General features: G+C 43.7%; 1 protein-coding gene across 1 annotated transcript in view; it reads right to left on the bottom strand.

The window, feature by feature from the left end:
* Nucleotides 1-3,167: 3,167 nt before the first annotated feature.
* Nucleotides 3,168-21,021, bottom strand: part of atxn7l2a (ataxin 7-like 2a) — a gene marked incomplete at its 5' end in the record, with an annotated part of 82,869 nt that continues 65,015 nt past the window's right edge. Inside the window, 2 exons of the mRNA XM_084316597.1 lie at nucleotides 3,168-3,489; nucleotides 12,499-13,444. Of these exons, the coding sequence (XP_084172723.1) occupies nucleotides 3,472-3,489; nucleotides 12,499-13,444 (964 nt within the window). The 3' untranslated portion in view covers nucleotides 3,168-3,471. The remainder of the gene's footprint in view (nucleotides 3,490-12,498; nucleotides 13,445-21,021) is intronic.

Genomic DNA, 21,021 nt, shown 5'->3' with positions numbered 1-21,021 from the left:
CTGATAGTTGTAGTTGGTTAGGCGAGTGTACAGCTGATAGTTGTAGTTGGTTAGGTGAGTGTACAGCTGATAGTAGTAGTTGGTTAGGTGAGTGTACAGCTGATAGTAGTAGTTGGTTAGGTGAGTGTACAGCTGATAGTAGTAGTTGGTTAGGTGAGTGTACAGCTGATAGTAGTAGTTGGTTAGGTGAGTGTAGCTGATAGTAGTAGTTGGTTAGGTGGGTGTACAGCTGATAGTAGTTTGTTATTGTGTATTCCAGGTTATATTAGGCCGATATGCTGATAGAAGCTTTTCTGTGTCAGTGGGTCAGTTCATGTCGGACTCTACCCCACTGTCCTGTGGGGTTCCGCAGGGTTCTGTGCTAGAGCCAATGCTGTTCTCCCTATATATGTTTCCCCTAAGCCAGATTATTAAAAGTTTTAATGGAATATTTTATCAATTTTATGCGGATGACATCCAATTGTATTGTTCTTTTAAGCCCAGTGAGTGTAATCGTTTTTGCATTATTAATGAATGCATCGATGCCATCAAGAGCTGGATGGCTGATAATTTCCTTCAGCTTAATGCAAGTAAGACAGAAGCCCTCATTATTGCTCCCGACCACATCATCCCCATTATAAAAAATTCTATTGGACCCTTAGGTCAGTGTGTCAAACCTCATATGAGGAACTTAGGTGTAATTTTTGATGACTCTGTCTTTTAACAGCCATGTCAACCAGCTCACAGTCATGTTTTTATCAGCTCAGAAACATTGCCAAATTAAGATTAGTTGTTTCTAGAGCTGAAATGGAAATGATCATCCATGCTTTTATTTCATCACGCCTGGACTATTGCAATTCAATTTTTACCTGTCTGGATAAATCTGTGCTAAACCACTTGCAAATCATTCAAAATGCAGCGGCAAGGCTTTTAACTGGGACAAGTAGGCGTGCCCCACATCACCCCTATTTTATCCACTCTACATTGGCTCCACATTAATTATCGTGTCCATTTTAAAATTCTTGTTTTAACTTTTAAAGCCCTCCAAGGTAGATCCCCTGTGTACATTTTTAATTTACTGCGCCCCTACTCCCCCAGTCGTGCACTTCGGTCCTCCCACCAAAATCTCCTGGTTGTCCCACGGACCCGGTTAATAACAAAACTGGTGACCGGTCCTTCCAATTTATGGCCCCTACCCTTTGGAACACCCTCCCTCTTTCTATGCGTTCACTTGACTCCCTATCCACTTTTAAGGAACAGTTGAAAACGTTTTTATTCAGACAGGATTTTAATTAATTCCTGGTTGTATACGTTGTTTATTTATTTTTAGTTGCACTAATATTTTGTTATTTAATTGTAACTATGCCTATGCTTACGACGTGTCAGAATTGTTTTATGTGTAGTGCGTTCATCTCTATGTTGCTATGTTTTACTTCTGTGAAGCACTTTGTGATTTTATCTGAGAAAGGTGCTATACAAATAAAGTTTACTTACTTACTGTATATACTGTAAATGCATACATATACCTAAAAGTACACACATGCTGTAATGCCGTTTGAGATAAACTCTGTAAAAAAACACAAATCAAAGAACGCAAAGGAGAATGACAGAGGAGATCATGTGCAAGGAGCAAATGCATCAACGACATCTATACAGTCAAGTCCATAATATTTGGACATTGACACAATCTTCCAAATCTTGGCTCTGTACACCACAATGGACTTGAAATGAAACATTCAAGATGTACATTAAGTGCAGACTTACTGGGATATGGTGACATATCAAGACAGACCAACTAAAAGTATTTACCTATGTGAATATCAAATGAATAGACTGAACAATGGAACAACTCCACTTGTCACAATAGCCATGGTGATTTAATTTGAGTTGAACAGTGTAGGAATTACAAGTTTCTACATGTGTTCCCCTTTTTATAAAAGGGACTAAAAGTAATTGGACAAACTAACAATCCTAAATTAAATAGTCACTTGAAATACTTGGTTGCAAAACCTTTGCAGTCAATGACGATGAATGATGAAGTCTGGAAGCCATAGACATCACCAGACGATGGGTTTCGTCCCTTCTCTTGATTGTTGATTTTGACACAGAGTGTGTTCTTGATCTGGCCAACTGTTGTGAAGGGTTTTTTCTTCACCGGGGAAATAATTCTCGTCATCGGTTGTTTTCAGTGGTCTTCCGGGTCTTTTTGGTGTTGCTGAGCTCACCAGCAGGGGCGTGCACAGACAATTTGGGGGGGTGGGGGGCCCCAAGCGGGGGGTACATTCTAAATTGATATGGCCTATTTTTTTGTGTGGATAGTAGTATACAACTAACAAGTGACCTTCTTACTGTCCTGTAGTGTCATGCACTCTTACTAATATACTAACTCGACACTGCAGCACTCAAGTTTGAACACTTTGATGAACATTACTCAGCTGATAAGAGTTGTACCCTTCCTGCTGACTTGTCGTACAAAACTTGTAAGCCGATTCGGATAAAAGAGTCAGCTAGATGCCAAAATGGAATGTAAATGGGGGGGGGGGGCTCAGGCCCCCCTTTGGCCCCATCTGTGCACGCCACTGCTCACCAGTGTGTTCTTTCTTTTCAAGAATGTACCAAATAGTTGATGTGGCCACACCTAATATTTTTGGTATTTAGAATGACAGCTCTTTGGACCTCATATTGAGAGTTGCTGGCAACAGATTGCAAATGCAAATACACACCTGGCCATGAAACTGCTGAGCAGCCAATTGTCCAATTACTTTAGGTCCCTTTAAAAAAGGAGGCACATACATTGTTGTAATTCCTACACCGTTCACCTGATTTGGATGTAAATTCCCTCAAATTAAGGCAGAAAGACTGTACTTAAAGCACATCTTGATTGTTTCATTTCAAATCCATTGTGGTGGTGTACAGAGGCAAAATGAAGAAAATCGTGTTGATAGCCAAATATTTATGGCCATCAGTCCATCAGCTCAATAAAAGCCCTTTAATGACCACTCAAATTAAATCACAACTTTCAAGTGTAAAGGATTTTTTTAATCCATTTTTATAAACCAACATATTTTCATTTAGCAGCATAACCGGATGGTCTTGAGGTATTTCTAAATACATACACTGAAATTCCATTCCCCCCCCAACCCCCACATTCATCCATACAACAACAAACTCACAGATACACACACCCACCCACACACACATACATACATACATACATACATACATACATACACACACACACACACACACACCTGATTCACTGACTACAGAGTAAATCATATTGTACTAGTTGTGCACATACAAACACAACCTGACACACTCACACACGAGCCTATTACATGTAGGCTCCCTTAAACAGAGTCAGACACAAACACACACGACACATTGGCTTGGGTATCCAAATACACAGAGAACATTTTGTGAGTCCTGTTGCCACAGTCTTTAGACTGCGCAGAGCTGGCTCCCTCTCAGTGGCTTCTAAGGCAGGCACACTTAATGGTGCAGTTTTGGCTGTAGGGAGAGAGTAGAAAAAGAATGCATTAAAAGGATGTACCACACATTATGAAGCTAGATCATTTCATTATCTTCATAATACAGGAAGTGGTTGTACTCGACAGTAGGCCTGAACAATATAGGACACATTTGATTTATTTTGCCATATCTTTTGTGATACGAGAAAACACAAGGACTTCTAATCCAGAGCGTGCGTGCAGTGGGTGCAAACAGGACAACAATATACAAGACTAAATGTTTTTAATTGTCAGACCAGTAGGGCTGTCTTAAATACTTTGTTCGATGGGCATGGGATTTGAATGGGAAAATAAAAAAAAAGAAAAAAAGAAAGGCAATATTTTTTGGTGTGCAAAATCAACTCTGCCTCTTTGTTAACTACAACAAGCAATGCTGTTTGTTATTTAAGATGAGGTCGGACTCAGCACTGACAGATTTGTGTTCATTGTTGAAGGAATCCTTGTTTTTCAATGTGTATATAATGTAAATATCTGTAGATGACAGCATCTGCCATTAGATCTCAGATCATGAGGAGGACAGTATTTAGTGGTGTGTGTTTTCAAGTTAGACTGGGAAGCCAGCCACAGGCTAATAGAGCCATGGGCTGGGCTCCGAGGTCGTCGGCAAGTTGGTAACATCAACACCTGATAGCACTGGTGGGGAGAGGTTTGGTCAGAGAGCTATGGGGAGAGTTCGACATCGATGGAAACGGACGTTTAGTGTGTTAAAGGTGACCAGCTGTTGCCATGGTATCGTGTCACTTAATAATGAGAAAAGGGGGCGGGGCCCCGTTGCTAGGGGGAAAACGTTATGAGATGAGTTCCTTCCGGGGTAAGTTGGATTAAGACACGACGCGGAGGCGAGCAGACGCGTTGATCAGAGACTTTGAAACGATCCCTCCTCCCCTCGCGGGGGGGGGGGAGGGAATGCCACGTCATCGCTAGCTTCGGCTAACAGGGAAGGGTTTTGGCTGACGACGAGGCTTCAAAACCATTGGACTAATAGCAGAAGAGACTGTAGAGATAATGAATTCGATATATTCTTCAAGGACCTTTCAGAATTGTGTTTCCATCTTGTGCAGAGTATGTTTATGAAAATAAACATCATGATCTAAGGAAAGAGATCACATTGCCTGTCCTTTTCTTCCGATTACGGATGTACCAACAGGGTTTGGTTTGATACAGTGTGTGACAGCCAATGTGAAGGATTGAAAACAAACACAACGCAGAGGAGAGAGTCACGGAGGAGCAGGTGACGAGATGAGATTGGTTGATTACCGAAGTATCCAACATTGTGCTGCTTTTGTCCCTGAGCAACGACCGGAGTGTTGAATGTCCCGTGACTAAGACGGGGAGGACGTGACCCTCTTTGCGCTGCCCCTGTGCCTCAAATAGATCCGCTATCAACTCTATCTTTAATCTTTCAAAATGTTCAGTTGCTATTGCTATTAGCTCTATCTTTAATCTTTCAAAATGTACAGTTGCTATTGCATGCACTCATCTGTGTTTCACCACACACATGAGTGCATGCTTACCAACTGTCCGTCTGCAACACTACTATCACCAACATCTAAGAAGGGAGATCCCCCCTTGAATGGCCCTTCTAAGGTTTCTCTCCTCCACACTGCCTGTGGAGCTTTTTTCCCTATTGTTAGGTTTTAGTGAGTTTTTCCTTACCTTCGCGTGGGGTATGTCTGGGAGTGCTTGCATTCTTTCATTTATTTGCATTCATCTAAAAATGTTTGGACCTTATGGTGTTCTTGTTCTGTTCTTGACTTATTGTTATGTTTTCTTCTTGACTTGTTTAAAGAAGACCTGTACGGCCCATGGGGACATTAACGCGTGTTGTCGGGCCCTATAAATAAATTTGATTTGATTTTATAAAGCCTCAAATGACGGCTTACAATATTTCATGAAAGCAAAGTGTTTCGTTTGTCTAAGATTTCTATTTTTTTTATCTACTTTTTCTCCCCATTTTTCTATTTTTCTCCCTTCCCTAATTTCGTATTGTCCAATTCTACCCTCCCCTGTCTCGAACGTTGTTAGGCCATGCCTCCCACAAGCCGGCTGCAATGTGGACAAAGCCTTGCATCACGTGTCCCCTCCGGTACACAAGGAGGCAGCCGTCGCATCTTTTCACCTGCACAGCGCAATCTCTCAGCGGCGAGGGTCTGCGTGGGAGGGACACGCCGCCCCCGTCGCTTCCTGATTCTACTGCGCAGGCGCACCAACCGACCTGTAGGAGTCGCTGTCCACAACGTCCGATCCCCACCCACCAGCTTCCCACCCCCTAATACTGCCAATTGTATTAGTATGAACGACCAGCCAAGCTGGTAGCAACGCCGAGAGCTGGGCTCGAACCCAGCATCTCCTGCGTTGGTGGCGAGCGCCTTGCCCACCGCGCCACCTAGCCGCCCTGTTTGTCTAAGATTTAAAAAGGTTTAAACTTTACAGCACTGACAAAGTTGAACAAAGTGCTGTACAAGTCCCACAACATAATTTTTTTTAAATATATATATATATTTATTTTATTTTTTATCTTGAAGCTTCGAATTGAAATCGAATCTCGGCCCCGAAGCTTCGAATGCCAAAAATTCGAAGGTCAGCCCTACAGACTAGGCTATTTTCCCCCATGAGCAGACATGACAAATACAAACCCTGCAAGTTGCAGCAAAATGATATAACTGATTATTATTTAGACACGCCTCACATTGGCCCTCTGCCCCGTCACTACTGGACTCAAGAACTTAAGACTGTTGCTATGGGTGGCTCGCTACGGACACCAGTTCCATCCTTGAAGGATCACTTCTATTCTACTGCATAGGAAAATCACTAACATCCAAAACATCCAACATGGAGACTGGAAGGGACAAAAAGAAGGGTTGAGGTTTCTCCCATGATGCTCGTGAAATTTTCTGTTGCAGATTTGAACACAAGTTCCAAACCATATTTTGAACTAAAAATATGAAATATTTGCCCCAGAACATGTATGTGACTGATCAAGTGATCAGCTTCCCATGCCAGACTGCATGTGGCTCCCATTGCAACGGCAATATCGATACGACAGTACTATCATTAGCCCTGGGAAAGTTAGCCAGGTGGTGATTCACAACCCCACATGGTATGGAAACTGCTCCGCCCTCGACTGCAAAGCGCTATAGAGGGTTGTGTGAACAGCCCAGAACATCCGTGGTTGTGAGCTTCCCTTTATCCAGGATATATACAACGGATGGTGTGTCGGCAAAGCCTGTAGGATTATTAAAGACCCCATCCATCGCAAACACAAACCGTTTCAGCGGATTTTGTCCCGCAAACGGTACCGCAGCCTCGAGGCCCGGACCAGCTGACTCAGGGACAGTTTTTCCCCCAAGCAGTCAAGACTCATGAACAAATAACACTAACAGCCGGCTGCTGGCCCATGACTGAGGACAACCACTACACTACAGATTTGTATCGCTGTACCTAACTGAGAATGTTCTTAGTCAAATCAGATTCTGCAGGTCAATATGACGATTCAACGATGCATTGTATATAAAAAAAATAACAACATGTTTTCTCTTTTCAGTCTATTCACAATTTATTCTGGTAAAACACATTGGCATGCATTTCAGTGCTAGCATAGGTTAACATTGTCAAGTGCAACAGAATCATATGAATTTCTTGCATCCGTTAAGACAACTGCATATGGCTGATATGAATTGCTGACAATGCATTAGCCTGTGTGTGGATTTGTCTGAATCATATGTCGGAAAATGAGAGAACTAGGGTTGCCGTGTGATGACCCAATAAACTCATGGCAACACCAGTATGACCGGTGACACCGGACATTTTACATAACAATGTTCAATATCTGTACACTATTATTGATCTACCATATCTAGTAGTGATGCACGATATATCGGCCGCCGATATAATATCGGCCGATATGGCGTTTTTTTTTACACATCGGTATCGGTCCGATATCAAGATAGGGCCGATATTAAAAAAAAAATATATATATATATATATATATATTTTTTTTTTACATGTTTTGGCCTTAAATAGTTTCAAAATATCAGTAATTTCTGAAAATAAGTTACAAAAGTAAAAAAGGTATGCGTTTTGGAAAATAGCTCTTTATTTGATTATCATAAAAAAGTGTTTTCTATACAGAGATATCGACATCGGTAAATATCGGTATCGGCCAGAACAGCAATATTAATATCGGTTATCGGTATCGGCCACAATTTTCACATCGGTGCATCACTAATATCTAGACTGCTTTTAATTAATTTCCAATGACTAGTATCCATTTGTTGGACAGACAGGGTTGACGTTAGGTTCTAATTTAAAAATAAACCAAGGATAGTAATACCTTCTGTACATTTTCTATCTGACGGATCAATTTAGATGATATTTAGCGCATCGCTCAAACTTAACCTTTGCTGGTCTGATTCTCTGAGCTCCTCTCCAAAAATAGATTGCCAAATCCTTGTGTCGCCTCTAGACCCTTCTTTCTCACATTCATGTGAAGTTAAAGCTACTCTACTACTAGAAATGAAAGTTCTAGTAGCTGCTCTGTATTGCGAGGTCCGCACACATTTTATAATGTTGTCTGACTAAGTATTGATAACACATTTTCCAAAATCGTTTTTTTATTTGATGAATGTGGGCACTGATATGCAAAAATGAACTAAATGGGTTTTATAATTCTAATCAAAGAAAAATAAAGCAACAGCACGACTCAAATAATCTAAGTCAACTGAGGGGTCTCCGACTGATTAGAATAGTCGACTTTCAGGGGGCAGCCCTGCCGATTTGCACACGCTACACTTGTATTGTAAATTGATGCCATTGATGGTTATGCAGCTAATTTTAAAATCTTTATACTACTTTTATTGCTTATTTTGTACTACTTGTTGATGCTGCTGGCAGGCCAAGGAGTCAAGAAACAAATAATTGCACTCCTATGCTGTAAAAAGATAGGGACGTGACAATAAAAGTTGATTCTGAATGTTCAGGAGGCCAAGGACAGTTATTTTGACCAATTTATCCATTTAATCCATATGTGGTTCAATTTCCTGTACATTCAGTATAAAGCTATCCGGCTGCAAGCTAGCCTAGCTTAGCACAAACAAATTGAAGCGGATATGGACCAGCTAGCCTAGGAGTTGGGCAAAGATGCCTCTCCCAGAGTTTTAAGCTAGGCTAGTGGTCAGTCTTCACTTCGATTAATTTGTGCTAAGCTAGGCTAGCTTGTCGCCACACAGAGGGAGGAAAAGAAGGACAACTCTGGAGAAGACAGAGCATTTCCCATAATGTTGGCATGTTCCTTTAACTTCATGAAAGCTTTGGTGGGTCCTGAACAGAAGGACGCGTCTCCTGGCAGGTATCCTGGCATGGAAACTTTGGGAATCCTTGTCCTATTGGACATTAACACATTGGGTGCCAAAACGAGATATCTCGTTGTTGGCCGCCATGCGTTGGTTGCCAATAACGAGATTTCTCGTTATTTAAATCGTTATTTCTTTTATTAGCGATATCCATTCATTTTTCATCCGTCCAGCCTGACATTATCATTGGGAATGGCTCTGAGCTCGAAAAGGGCAAATACATTGCATCAGAGAAAAACTCCGCCCCAGGGTTTACCCACCTCTGGAAAGCAGTGTTGTGTTACCAGATACACTGGTGAGGCTGGAAGCAGCTTGGATCATGCGTTTCAGACTATAACGTTGGATCAATAAACGCGATCAATATTTGGAATGGTGATCAGGAATTGGATTAATCTTTTTGCAGAACATCTGATCTGAGGTAAGGAATCTATTTTACCAGTTTTGGGTTAATCAGAGTTGTTTTTCACAGATTTCACAACGTGTGTGTGTGTGTGTGTGTGTGTGTGGCGTTAGGCGCGGCACGAATAAATGATTTTTCAGCCCGCTTTTGTATCGTGCATAAGAACACAAATACTCTCGATAATCTAGCGTTTATTTGAAAACGATTAATAAATCAGCCGGAAAATGACAACGTGTTTTGTGTATTCCAGTAAATGGCTATTTTCGCAGAATTTCTCTGAAATTACTAGAACTCTCCGAAACTATACTCGTATTCAAAACGGTATAAAACGGAAATGTACTGATGAAAAAACTATCCGTTTCGTACATGTTGACTGCAAGCAAGTCATTGATAAGTTATATTTTGGGAAGGGGTGGACTTGGGAGTTTTTAAAGGAGACTTGTCTTGCTATTCCTTTCACCATTTGGGCAACTTTACACAATTCCTGTGAGTCTATGAAACACATCTGTAAAGTTTTTTTTCAAAAAAATTCATTGTTTTGTATTTAAAAGAAATTTATCCTATTTTTCTCCGCCTGATTTTCTGTGCTTTTTCCTCCCATCCCAATTTAGTCGTTATGCCAATTCCCCCCTCCCCTACCTGGTCGTTGTGCGCATGTTCCCCCTACTGGTCGGTCAAGGGAGCCCTGAAGTCTACCACATGCTTCCTCCGACACATGTGGAGACAGCCAGCGGGTCTCTTTTCACCTGACAGCGCAGACTCTCATTGGTGAAGTGTAACGCGTGGGAGGTCACGCTGCCTTCACCACTTCCTGTCTTTTGCTGTGCAGGCGCCCTGACCTGACCTGTAGGAGTCGCTGTCCACAACGCCAGATTACCACCCATGACTTCCCTCCCACTAACTCAGCCAAACGAGTTAGTATGACGGCTGGCCCAAACCAGAGGCAATGCTGACACCTGGATTGGAGACCGGAGTCTCTCGCATTGGTGACGAGCGCAATCTCCGCTGCGCCACCCAGCCGGCAGCCGCCCTATTGTTTTGTATTTCTAATCAAGTACTCTAAAGCAGCATTTTTCCACTTCAAGATTTCAAGCTGTTTTGGGCTGGGCTCCACCCATAAGTAGACAGTCACCCACAGTCTGCACTGGCAGACAGAGAGAGATAGAGAGATTGAGGGGGATACTAATTAATTTAGCAGCGGGGGGGCATAATCCCACGAGACAATGCATTGGTAACTTATTTCAAATGACAATATTATACCCCTGTGAATATAATGGCGCGGATCGGAATACGGGCGCGCACGTGGGAGCGTGCACAATGATATTTTGACAGTGATATGCGAATGGAGAAGCTCCTGCCCTGCGCGGTCGGGAGGTTGTGTGTAAAAGCTCCGGGTCCGTGTCCCTCTCTCTCTCTCTCTCCCTCTCCCTCTCCCTCGCTCGTTCTCTGCTGTCTGTCGGCACCCGCGCACGTCAACCCGTTTGAGGAAGTGTCAGTAATTCCACTCGCTCTGTTGTTGAGCGAATGGTTGATTGTGGGCGGTGACTACAACCAGTGCCTCACGTCAGCAAAACAGTCAAATCAGAATGGCTTAGTTGAGTGAGGGAGGATCTCGTGAACTCGAGACTAGACTGATGAGCCAAAATGAGAATTAGAGACACATACCACATTGATACAAACCCCCATTGCTAGAAAACAATGATAAAACACTGGAAAAGGCCATTTATAAAGACAGGGGACCTTTAATTAAATTCTGCATGCAAAAAAAAGTTCTGCACGTGCGTTCCGTTGGTGGTTAACGTACCATTGCATTCGTTCTGTACACAGAGCATACTGAACCGAAGGTCCAGTACTGAAACGGTTCAGTACAGATACGTGTACCGTTACACCCATAATATACTATTATGGGTGTATACTTTCTACTATACTCAGAATTGCTTGAAGGGACTTGCAATTTTGAGTGTAATGGTTTCTCACCCAATGGACGTGCCACTAGTCCACTAGCATTATTAAGAAATGCTTAAAAGGGTGTTCTGGTGGCTCACATGATGTACTGTGTGACCGCAGCGCCTTGGGTTCGAATCCGGCCCAGGACCTTTGTTGCATGTCATCCCCCTCTCTACCCCTGATTTCCTGTCACTAACTGTCCAATCAAATAAAGCAGAAATGCCCTAAAAAAAATATATATATATAAAAATGCTTAAAAGCAAAGCATGTTTGAATAGCATAAGAGGGAGCTTGTTAAGTGATCAATATGAAAGGCTTCCAAAAGTCCTGAACACTCACTCTTTAATAAGTGTGCAAGCGCTTTCTAGGTACTCTGCCCAAACAAACGCAGACATTCACAGGCAAACGCTCCCTCCGAGCAGCTGATCATCTAAATCTTTGAATTAGATTACTACTCCTTCCACCCAGGTGTTTTCCTCTCCTCCCACCCAGGTGTGTTCCTCTCACCATGACCCTGGTGTGTTCCTATGACCCAGGTGTGTTCCTATGACCCAGATGTGTTCCTATGACACAGGTGTGTTCCTCACCCCATGACCCAGGTGTGTTCCTCTCCCCATGACCCTGGTGTGTTCCTATAACCCAGGTGTGTTCCTCTCCCCATGACCCAAGTGTGTTCCTCTCCCCATGACCCAGGTGTGTTCCTATGACCCAGGTGTGTTCCTATGACACAGGTGTGTTCCTCACCCCATGACCCAGGTGTGTTCCTCTCCCCATGACCCAGGTGTGTTCCTATGACCCAGGTGTGTTCCTATGACACAGGTGTGTTCCTCACCCCATGACCCAGGTGTGTTCCTCTCCCCATGACCCAGGTGTGTTCCTATAACCCAGGTGTGTTCCTCTCCCCATGACCCAGGTGTGTTCCTCTCCCCATGACCCAGGTGTGTTCCTCTCCCCATGACCCTGGTGTGTTCCTATAACCCAGGTGTGTTCCTCTCCCCATGACCCAGGTGTGTTCCTCTCCCCATGACCCAGGTGTGTTCCTCTCCCCATGACCCTGGTGTGTTCCTATAACCCAGGTGTGTTCCTCTCCCCATGACCCAGGTGTGTTCCTCTCCCCATGACCCTGGTGTGTTCCTATAACCCAGGTGTGTTCCTCTCCCCATGACCCAGGTGTGTTCCTCACCCCATGACCCAGGTGTGTTCCTCACCCCATGACCCAGGTGTGTTCCTATGGCCCAGGTGTGTTCCTATGACCCAGGTGTGTTCCTATGACCCAGGTGTGTTTCCTCACCTTCGGTGTGCCCAGTCTTTTCTCCCCTCCTCCAGGCAGGGCTCCAGCTTTACTGTCCTTCCAGGGGTAGAAGTTGGAGCGAGGAGAGGAAGAGGAGGAGGAGGAGGAGGAGGGGGGGGGAAGGCGGTGGGCCGGGGGCTTAGAAGGGGGCGATGGCTCCCCCCCATTGCCCCCCTTACGTTTTTTCACCAGCCCCCTGTGCTCAAAGCCTGCGCCCCCTGCTCCCCCACTCCCTCGCCCGTGCGGTCCCGAGTCCCCCGGCCCTCCCCTGTGAGAGTTAGTGGGGGTGGCGTTGGCGTCGGGGGGCGAGGAATGTGTCCGTTTGTAGGACCATGCGGTCGTGGCGGCCGGCGAGTGGGACTCCGACGGAGATGGTTGGGGGCGGGGCTTATTGCTCCCGGGGGAGAGCGTCCCGTTGGTCTGTCCGTGAGGGAGGGGCGAGGGGGCCGCGGTCTTCGACGACGACGAGGAGGATGAGGGCGGGCGGCCCCTGTCCTGGAGGACGATGCAGTTCCTGTCGGGGCCCGAGTGCTCACCCTCCTGCGACGGCGCCTTGCGTTTGCGGAGTGCAGCCGCAGCCGCCTCCTCACGGAGCTTCAGCATCTGCTTGCTGGGACGTCCCACAGGGTTCTTAGGCCTCCCAGGGCCCGCTGGGCGAACCGGCAGCGGACATCTTGCAGCAGTTCCGGCGAGGCCGCCGCCACTACCCGTGTTCTCCGGTTGGCCGGTCACCGGGGGTCTCCCCAGTCCACGGTTGGAGGACGACGAAGACGCAGAGGAGGAGGAGGAGGAAGTTTTGAGGGAGGAGCTGATGGAACTTCCTGTGCGTACTTTAGAATGCAGTGAAGACGAGGAGGAGGAGGAGGATGTGGAGGATGAGGAGGGAGAGGAAGAGATGGTCTTGGCTGATGGACTTGGAGACTGGTCTGTGGCTTGAGGTATTTTCCTAAATGGGGTTCAATTTTTTTTAATAAAAAGAGGAATTCTGAGTTAGAAATAGGTATAAACATCCAAACGGTCCATGTGTTGGTTCAATCCAAAGACCTTGGATCACGTAGCACAGATCCACCCTCATACCCCTTTAACACTGGCACAGAGTCCATCCTCATACCCCTTTAACACTGGCACAGAGTCCACCCTCATACCCCTTTAACACTGGCACAGAGTCCACCCTCATACCCCTTTAACACTGGCAGAGTCCACCCTCATACCCTTTTAACACTGGCACAGAGTCCACCCTCATACCCCTTTAACACTGGTAATGTCAATGGTAGTGATACGGCACACATACAAATTCACAGAGGAACAAAAACTGAACCAGCGTACCAGATTATTCTTGGGTAGTAGATGTTAAAAGGGCATCAGTACAATGGACCCCTGCTTTTAACACATTAATTGCCAATGACGAGTATACTCGTTATTGGCCGCCATGCGTTGAGTGCCACACAATGAGTAAACTCGTTTTTATGATCGTTATTTCTTTTATTCGCTATTGGCATTCATAATTCATCCAGGAAGCCTCTGGGAGCCAGCTGGACCCTGTCTGATATTGCAACGCCTCAATACCGCCGCCTGGTGGATTTCGGGGCGAGTTACACTCCACTCTAAACCGGAAGTGGCACTCAGTGCATCAGGGGAAATCCTCCGGCAGAGATATCTTGTAACGTGGATCAATATACACAACTCGAGTGCATTGGATAGCTTTCGAGACGCAAGAATCAATATGCTTTCTGCGTTTATTGCGTCATACAAACGGAAAATGGATCTAGCAGATCGACGTCAAATAATTGGAATTTTCTTTTCTCCAGACGCATCGGCCACAGGTAAGAGGAATCTAACGTTATTTCCAGCTCGATTGTCCATTTATTTCATTGCAATTTGTCCGATCAACGTATGGTGTCTTACTAAAGAAAGCCGTGACAATCAAGGAATCATAAACGACCCCCCCCCCCCCTTTCCTTCACGCATGATGGAGCATAATGTATAGCGATCATATCAGGGCTGTACACTGCGACGAGGTTATCGCAAATTGCCCCTTAATATGGCCCGTGCAAGTGGAAAATTATATTTGGGGGCAACCTTGCGAGTAGTGATATCAACCCTTCATTCGCATTTCACTCCTAAATTAATCCATACAAATTGGATACAAAAAATAGTAAAACATTAGCCTACAACCAGGGCTGTACAGTGCGACATAATGTCGCAGTGCTATGAAAAAATCTGACGGCAATGAATGAACTTGTGTGAAAAAAATATTTGCGTGTGAAGTGAATCTGGGCCACGCTAGTCTACTTGGTAGTTGTAGTCTATCGTGCGATTAAATACCATGTCCCGTCTGCGTAGAGTCCATACATCCAACACCAAATCCCATAATTCCTAGCAAACAATTGAATCGAAACTGAATGTTGCATCGCCAAAGAAGAACTTCCTTTCAATAAGTTTAAGCCGCTAATTTTGCTCTGCAAGAAGAACGGAGCGGATATCAGTCCATCTTACGACAACCACGTCCGATGTGGAGAGATGATAGAGACCATAGCCGATTAAAAGTCGGATCTGGCAGTGATGATTGACGGGGACACACTTCTAACGTTCAGTTCAGCCATGCATTAGGTGAGTTGCCCACTATTAGGACGTTTTTCAATACTGTCTACTTAAATTTCCCTCTGGGGATCAATAAAGTATCAACCTATCTATCTAATAATGAGACAATATGCAAATAAGATAATAGTAATAATTGTCACGGTTCCCTGTATGAAAGTGGCTTGCAACTTACTGCTGGTAAAATAATTTATTTCTCGTTTTGCATAGTATTACATTCCTCTTCTATAAAGTCCCACCGTAAGAGCTATGGCCTCATACGGGTCAATTAAACCTTTTTGATTAGAGTCTTTCCTTCGAGCTAAGTTGAACTGAACATTTCACTGTCAAAAGCGCAAACTTAAACAAGGTTGCGTCGCAACACGGTTTTCAAAATAAAGGTCACATATACACATACCGTAGTAGGCCTCTCAATTCTTATAAAAAAAGTCCCGGATATACATAAACATTAATTGGCATAGATCTCTATAAACGGCCCAACACATTGATCACTTTAGGCACACCCTGAAACCAGTAACATCACAAATATGAAGCGGGTAATTACCCATAAAAATAATAAACCTTTCATGGGGTCATTTACAATAATAATAATTCATTTTATTTATAAAGCACTTTTCATTGTGAAACAAAGGTATGCAGAGTTTCTTGTCCTCCTGATTAATGCAATGGTGTGTGTGTGTGTGTGTTGTGGTGATCTCATTCAAGGAGCGCACACACACACACAGTTTGTTGTTTTTGTTCTATTAGTGATTTACACACTTTCTCAGTTGGTTCATTATAAAAGATACAAACCTGAAAACAAACGCACTTAAATGTTAAATAAAAGGACCACAGTAATGAGGCAGGAACAACATATTTTTTTGCACTATAAATGGTAAAATTGTTATTTAAAAATGTGCCCCTAAAAAATATTCTGTGTGCCCCTAGTGAAAAAACTTAGCGTACAGCCCTGCATATGCATTTGAAATTTTTAATATAGCGTGTATAGGGACGAAACGCCAATCGATAATGTATAATACGCGCCGGGGCCTATAGCGCGCGTTCTATAAATTACTGCTATACAGTCTAAAAACACTTATATTCTCGACGGTACTAACACGACAATGTATGAATGGAAAAATATAACGTTCCCACATCCGGAACGATAGATACCCGATGTTGAATGGGCCATAGTAATGTCGATATAGCTATAATATTTAAAAAGCTATAGCCCTGCAAAGAAGGTGAGCCACTCCATAGGCTTACAGCACTGGCAGAGAGTGGTATAAGATGGGCATACTGCATGGCACCCAATGTGTTAAGCAGGCAAATTCATAAATACATTGGCTGTATTCCATCATAATCCTATTACCTGATTCTCAAATACCACAGGACTGGCAGAGTGTAAACAGGAAGGAAGGGACTGTCGGTGAAGGGGACTGATTCGAGACAAGTCCAATCCAGGCACCTTCAATCTTTTTGTATGCAGGGCTTTCCCTAAACAATGGTATAGTGGCGCAGCAGCACTACGAACGTATACAAAAGAATTGCAGTGAAGGCTTGGGGCCAACTTTGAAACAGACGCATCATTGTCCAATACGTGATAACTCAGTGTTCTGTGTGTGCATGTGTTTTCGTGTTCAATCAATAATAATAATAATAATAATAACTTTATTTGTATAGCACTTCAATGTTAAACTATCATGCAACCTTACTTAAATAAATAACTTATTTGGAACTTACCCTTGTGTTTGCTATTTTATTGAAATTATGTTTTTAAGTTGCAGGAAATTACAGCGAATGGCTTTCTTTATTGCAAATGTTTTTGCCTCCTGGCCAGTGGCCACCGTCCGGACCACCCCCTAGTTGTGACTCTGCAGTCTGCACCATCTTGCTTGAATATCCTGGGGATGGAGCCCTGGTGTGGATACTCAACTGGTGGATTCTCAAAGTCAACTTCCTGTCTGTTGTTGCTACGCAACTACGGTTTGGGGGAAACATTCACCCCGGGTACATTGTGTAGTACGCTTCATTTAGTGCAGAAAACTGATCGGAAAAGCGGCAAATCAAACACAATCAAGGGTAATTTTCTTCAGTGCATCACAATGACAAAGAGCTGCCATGTTACGTTTTGTACTAAAAACGAAATCAAAAATCTAAATCGCAAGTTTTATATAATACCAGCTGAGGCATCACGGAGGAAAAAGTGTCTGGCGGCTATCAAGAGGGCACACGTAGATGCAGACGGGAGAGTCGATCAAAGCAGACACTGGTCCCCCAAGTGAAATCATACGTATGTCTGCTCTACCCATTTCATAACAGGTGAGAATAAGGAAAAAATATTTATATCGTAAATGTATTATTGCTGTGAGGCTGTAAACAGCAGATAAATGTTAGCTGCTAGCTACTTCGCCATATAGTCCATTCTCAGTGTATGTGCACTGGAGGCTTCAAGTAGCCTACATGCCTTTTTCATGTTGATGTTACTACTATTTAAAAACGGAGCTCACTTTTTCTCGTACAGACCTGTTGGTTGTCCACTAAACTAATAATAATGAATAATAATGCATTTTATTTATAAGGTGCCTTTCAAGACACTCAAGGTCGCCGTACAACAATTTAAAAAACAGTTCATTAACAATCACAATCAGGGGAGGAAATTAGGCCACTTTACTCGCCAAATGCGAGTATTTTTTACGTTTGGCGAGTAATTCATGAAGAGCACTCGCCAGTCTGGCGAGTACTAGTAATTACAAAACAAAACAAAAAAATCATTCTGCAATCTGCTGATTCGCTCACTGGCACAAGCCGAACTCTGACTCCCCCCTTGATTCCTCCCATTTGCGCCTCATAATAATCCAACCATAACCAATGAACATCATCGTTGTACAGATGTGCTCTAAGCTCCTCCAATGAACACTCATTTTCTAGAAGATGCCGCCCATCTAGGGGAAGTGGACAGATCACTGCGCACGGACCTACAGACTCCTGCCACCGGCTTGACAACGTAGACAAACTTAGACAAAAACACATCAGTGGATGAAAATAATTGCATGTAGAGTCGTCGCTTTCGGATATCAGTGCGGTCTGACATAGGGGCGAACAACAGCATGCGACGCGTCTCCTTCGAGTCGGATGAGAATGACAAGTCAACCAGCATTAGCCGGCTAGCTACCTAGCATGTAACAAGCTACCATAACGCGCGTTCAACATAGTGGACTATACTGAGCGGATTTGCTTAAATGTAGTCGAGTGACATTTTATTATTACCGGGTTTCCCCCCATATCACCACTCGCCCATATGCCCTTCACAACGGTGATGTTGTCATACTTGGCATTCAGAATACACCTGCTGAACCCCTAGCGTTGTCGATTCGGTTCCAATGTATTGTCATCTTACAGCACAAGTACAGTACAACCAGAATACATTTGGCATACAACCAGAGTGCAAATGTAACAAGTCAAGTTGTTTTATTTAGCTATTACATTACAGTGAAATGCTTGGTTCTTTCACTGCCCAACTCAGTCCAACCTAGACCAGCCCAACCCAGTCCAACCTAGTCCAGCCCAGCCCAGCATCTTTCACTGCCTAGTTCAGCCCAACCCAGTCCAGAATAGTTCCCTCTTTCATGTTAATATGTGATATCCTAATATTTTGAAGAGTAGAGACAGTGTGATTAATACATGTTGTATGCTAATATTGTGAAGAGTAGAGACTTATTAATGTTTTATGCTAATAAATATTTTAAAGAGTAGAGACACGGTGTGATTTTTACTATGATTGAAAATCAATTTAGACGAAGACATACAAAGAAGTAATTATCACAATTAGCAATTTTTTTTGGCTGGTAAAAAATCAGTTTGTCTGGTAAAAAAAATCAGATACTCGCCAGTTGGCTGGTAAGCCAAAAAGTTAGTTTCATCCCCTGATCACAATACATTAAAAAAATCTAATCAAATCAGACATACGCCTGCCTAAACAGGTGGGTTTTGAGGTGGGTTTTGAATGGGATGATGGAGTCAATGTTCCTGATGTCGGGAGGGAGGGAGTTCCAAAGGCGGGGGGCAGAGCAGCTGAAGGCTCTTGGAGGAGGCAGACCTGAGGGACCGGGTGGGAATGTTGATGTGGAGGGGCGAGGTTGTGGATGGCCTTGAATGTATGGAGGAGGATCTTGTAGTCTATGCGGTGTTTAACACTTTGAATGCCATCCACGAGTTCTCTCGTGTTTACCCCCACGGGTTGAATGCCCACTCACGAGAATATTCGTTTTATTCTTTTTTTATTAGCGATCTGAAATCATATTGCATCAAGCGTCCCTACCGTTGGAGATCCAGTCACCCCAGGCGCTCAGATGTGAAAAAAGCGCCCCCTATCGTCTCCCAGATGGTAAATCACCCTTTTGGATTAGACTCAATGGGGGAAAAAAACCCGCACTCCACATTTGACTTCTCACTCATATAACCGGGGTCTACCAGAGTTCACTCTGGAGCCTCGGAGAATATGTGTTTTACTGTATACACGATGGATCAATCAAATGAGCGATTTTTTCGAATGGCGATCGGGAATTGGAATTAACCATTTGGATACCATCTGATCTCAGGTAAGGAATCTATGTTATCAGTATTAGGATAATCAGAATCGTTTTCACAGAGATATAAGCTTTTATGTGATTATGGTGATAGGCTGTTTGACTCTGCGTGCCGTCAGGAAATAGGAGACTCGATTTTCAGCTCGCCGCAAGAGCGTGCGTGCGTACACATACTATCGATCATCTAGCGTTTATTTGAAAACGATTCATAAATAGGCCGAAAAATTACAACGTTCTAGAATATTCCAGTAAAAGGCGATTATCATAGAATGGGTTGTTTTTTCCGTGAAAACGAGTGATTTTCAAAATGCTAGAAAACGGAAATGAAGTGATAAAAAAACAATCTGCCATGACAATGTTGACTGGAAAATTAGTCTTTGATAAGCGACGGTCAGATTAGACACATAGCCATAATTTAAAACATAGATTAGGCGATATTAACGTTAACATTGGAGTGGATGTGGGCATTCAAGGGGGTAAAAAAGGAAAACACGGCTGGCTCCAAAAGTGTTAATGGGAAGCCAGTGTAGTTGGCGTAGGACGGGGGTGATGTGACTGATGACAGGGGTTCTGGTTATTATACGGGCAGCAGCGTTCTGGACCAGTTGGAGCTTATGGAGGAGTTTGTGGGGAAGACCAAAGAGAAGGGAGTTGCAATAATCCAAGCGGGAAGTGACGAGGGAGTGGACCAGGATTGCGGCGCTGTTGGGGGTGAGTGAAGGGCGGAGGCGGTTGCGAAGGTGGAAGTAGGCGGACTGGATGGTGTTATTGATGTGGGAATGGAATGATAGGGTGCTGTCAAGGACGACACCCAGACTCTTGACCTGGGGGGAAGGGGAAACCAAGTTGTTGTCTATGGTAAGATGGTGGCGGTCTCGTGACGTCAGAGTGTCTTTGAGAATGAATGAAAACACCAGAGGTTTATTCCTTGAAGACCGGTGTTTGTCTCTTACTTCTCCTTAAGCTTAATAAATACTGTCACCAGTTGCAGTATAGGCCAGGGACCGGTTGAGCCTACATGCATGTATAGATCTTTGGAACCATTTAGTGTTGATTATGGAACCGGGATCGAAAAAAATCAAACAATACCCAATCCTAGAGCATAAAACTAATCCTAAAGAAATCCTAGACCCACATAGCTCTTTATCCCTGAAGCATAGTGTGATAGAATGGCTTTTCTACAGTATGAAAGGGCATTTCTCACCCCTCCATTTACAATGCAAAAACACACATCTGAACTGACCCGATGGCAGGCTGTAGGGATCTCTCCATGGTCCTGATTGCAGAGAAAATACTACATTATCTATATATGCGTGATTATAACAGGCCAAAATGCAGAGAAAATACTATATTTTCA

Source organism: Notolepis coatsorum, assembly GCF_963971535.1.
Source record: "Notolepis coatsorum genome assembly, chromosome: 6".
NCBI lineage: Eukaryota > Metazoa > Chordata > Actinopteri > Aulopiformes > Paralepididae > Notolepis > Notolepis coatsorum.
Note: the sequence above shows the minus strand (reverse complement) of the source record. Positions and strands in the feature narration are given on the sequence as shown.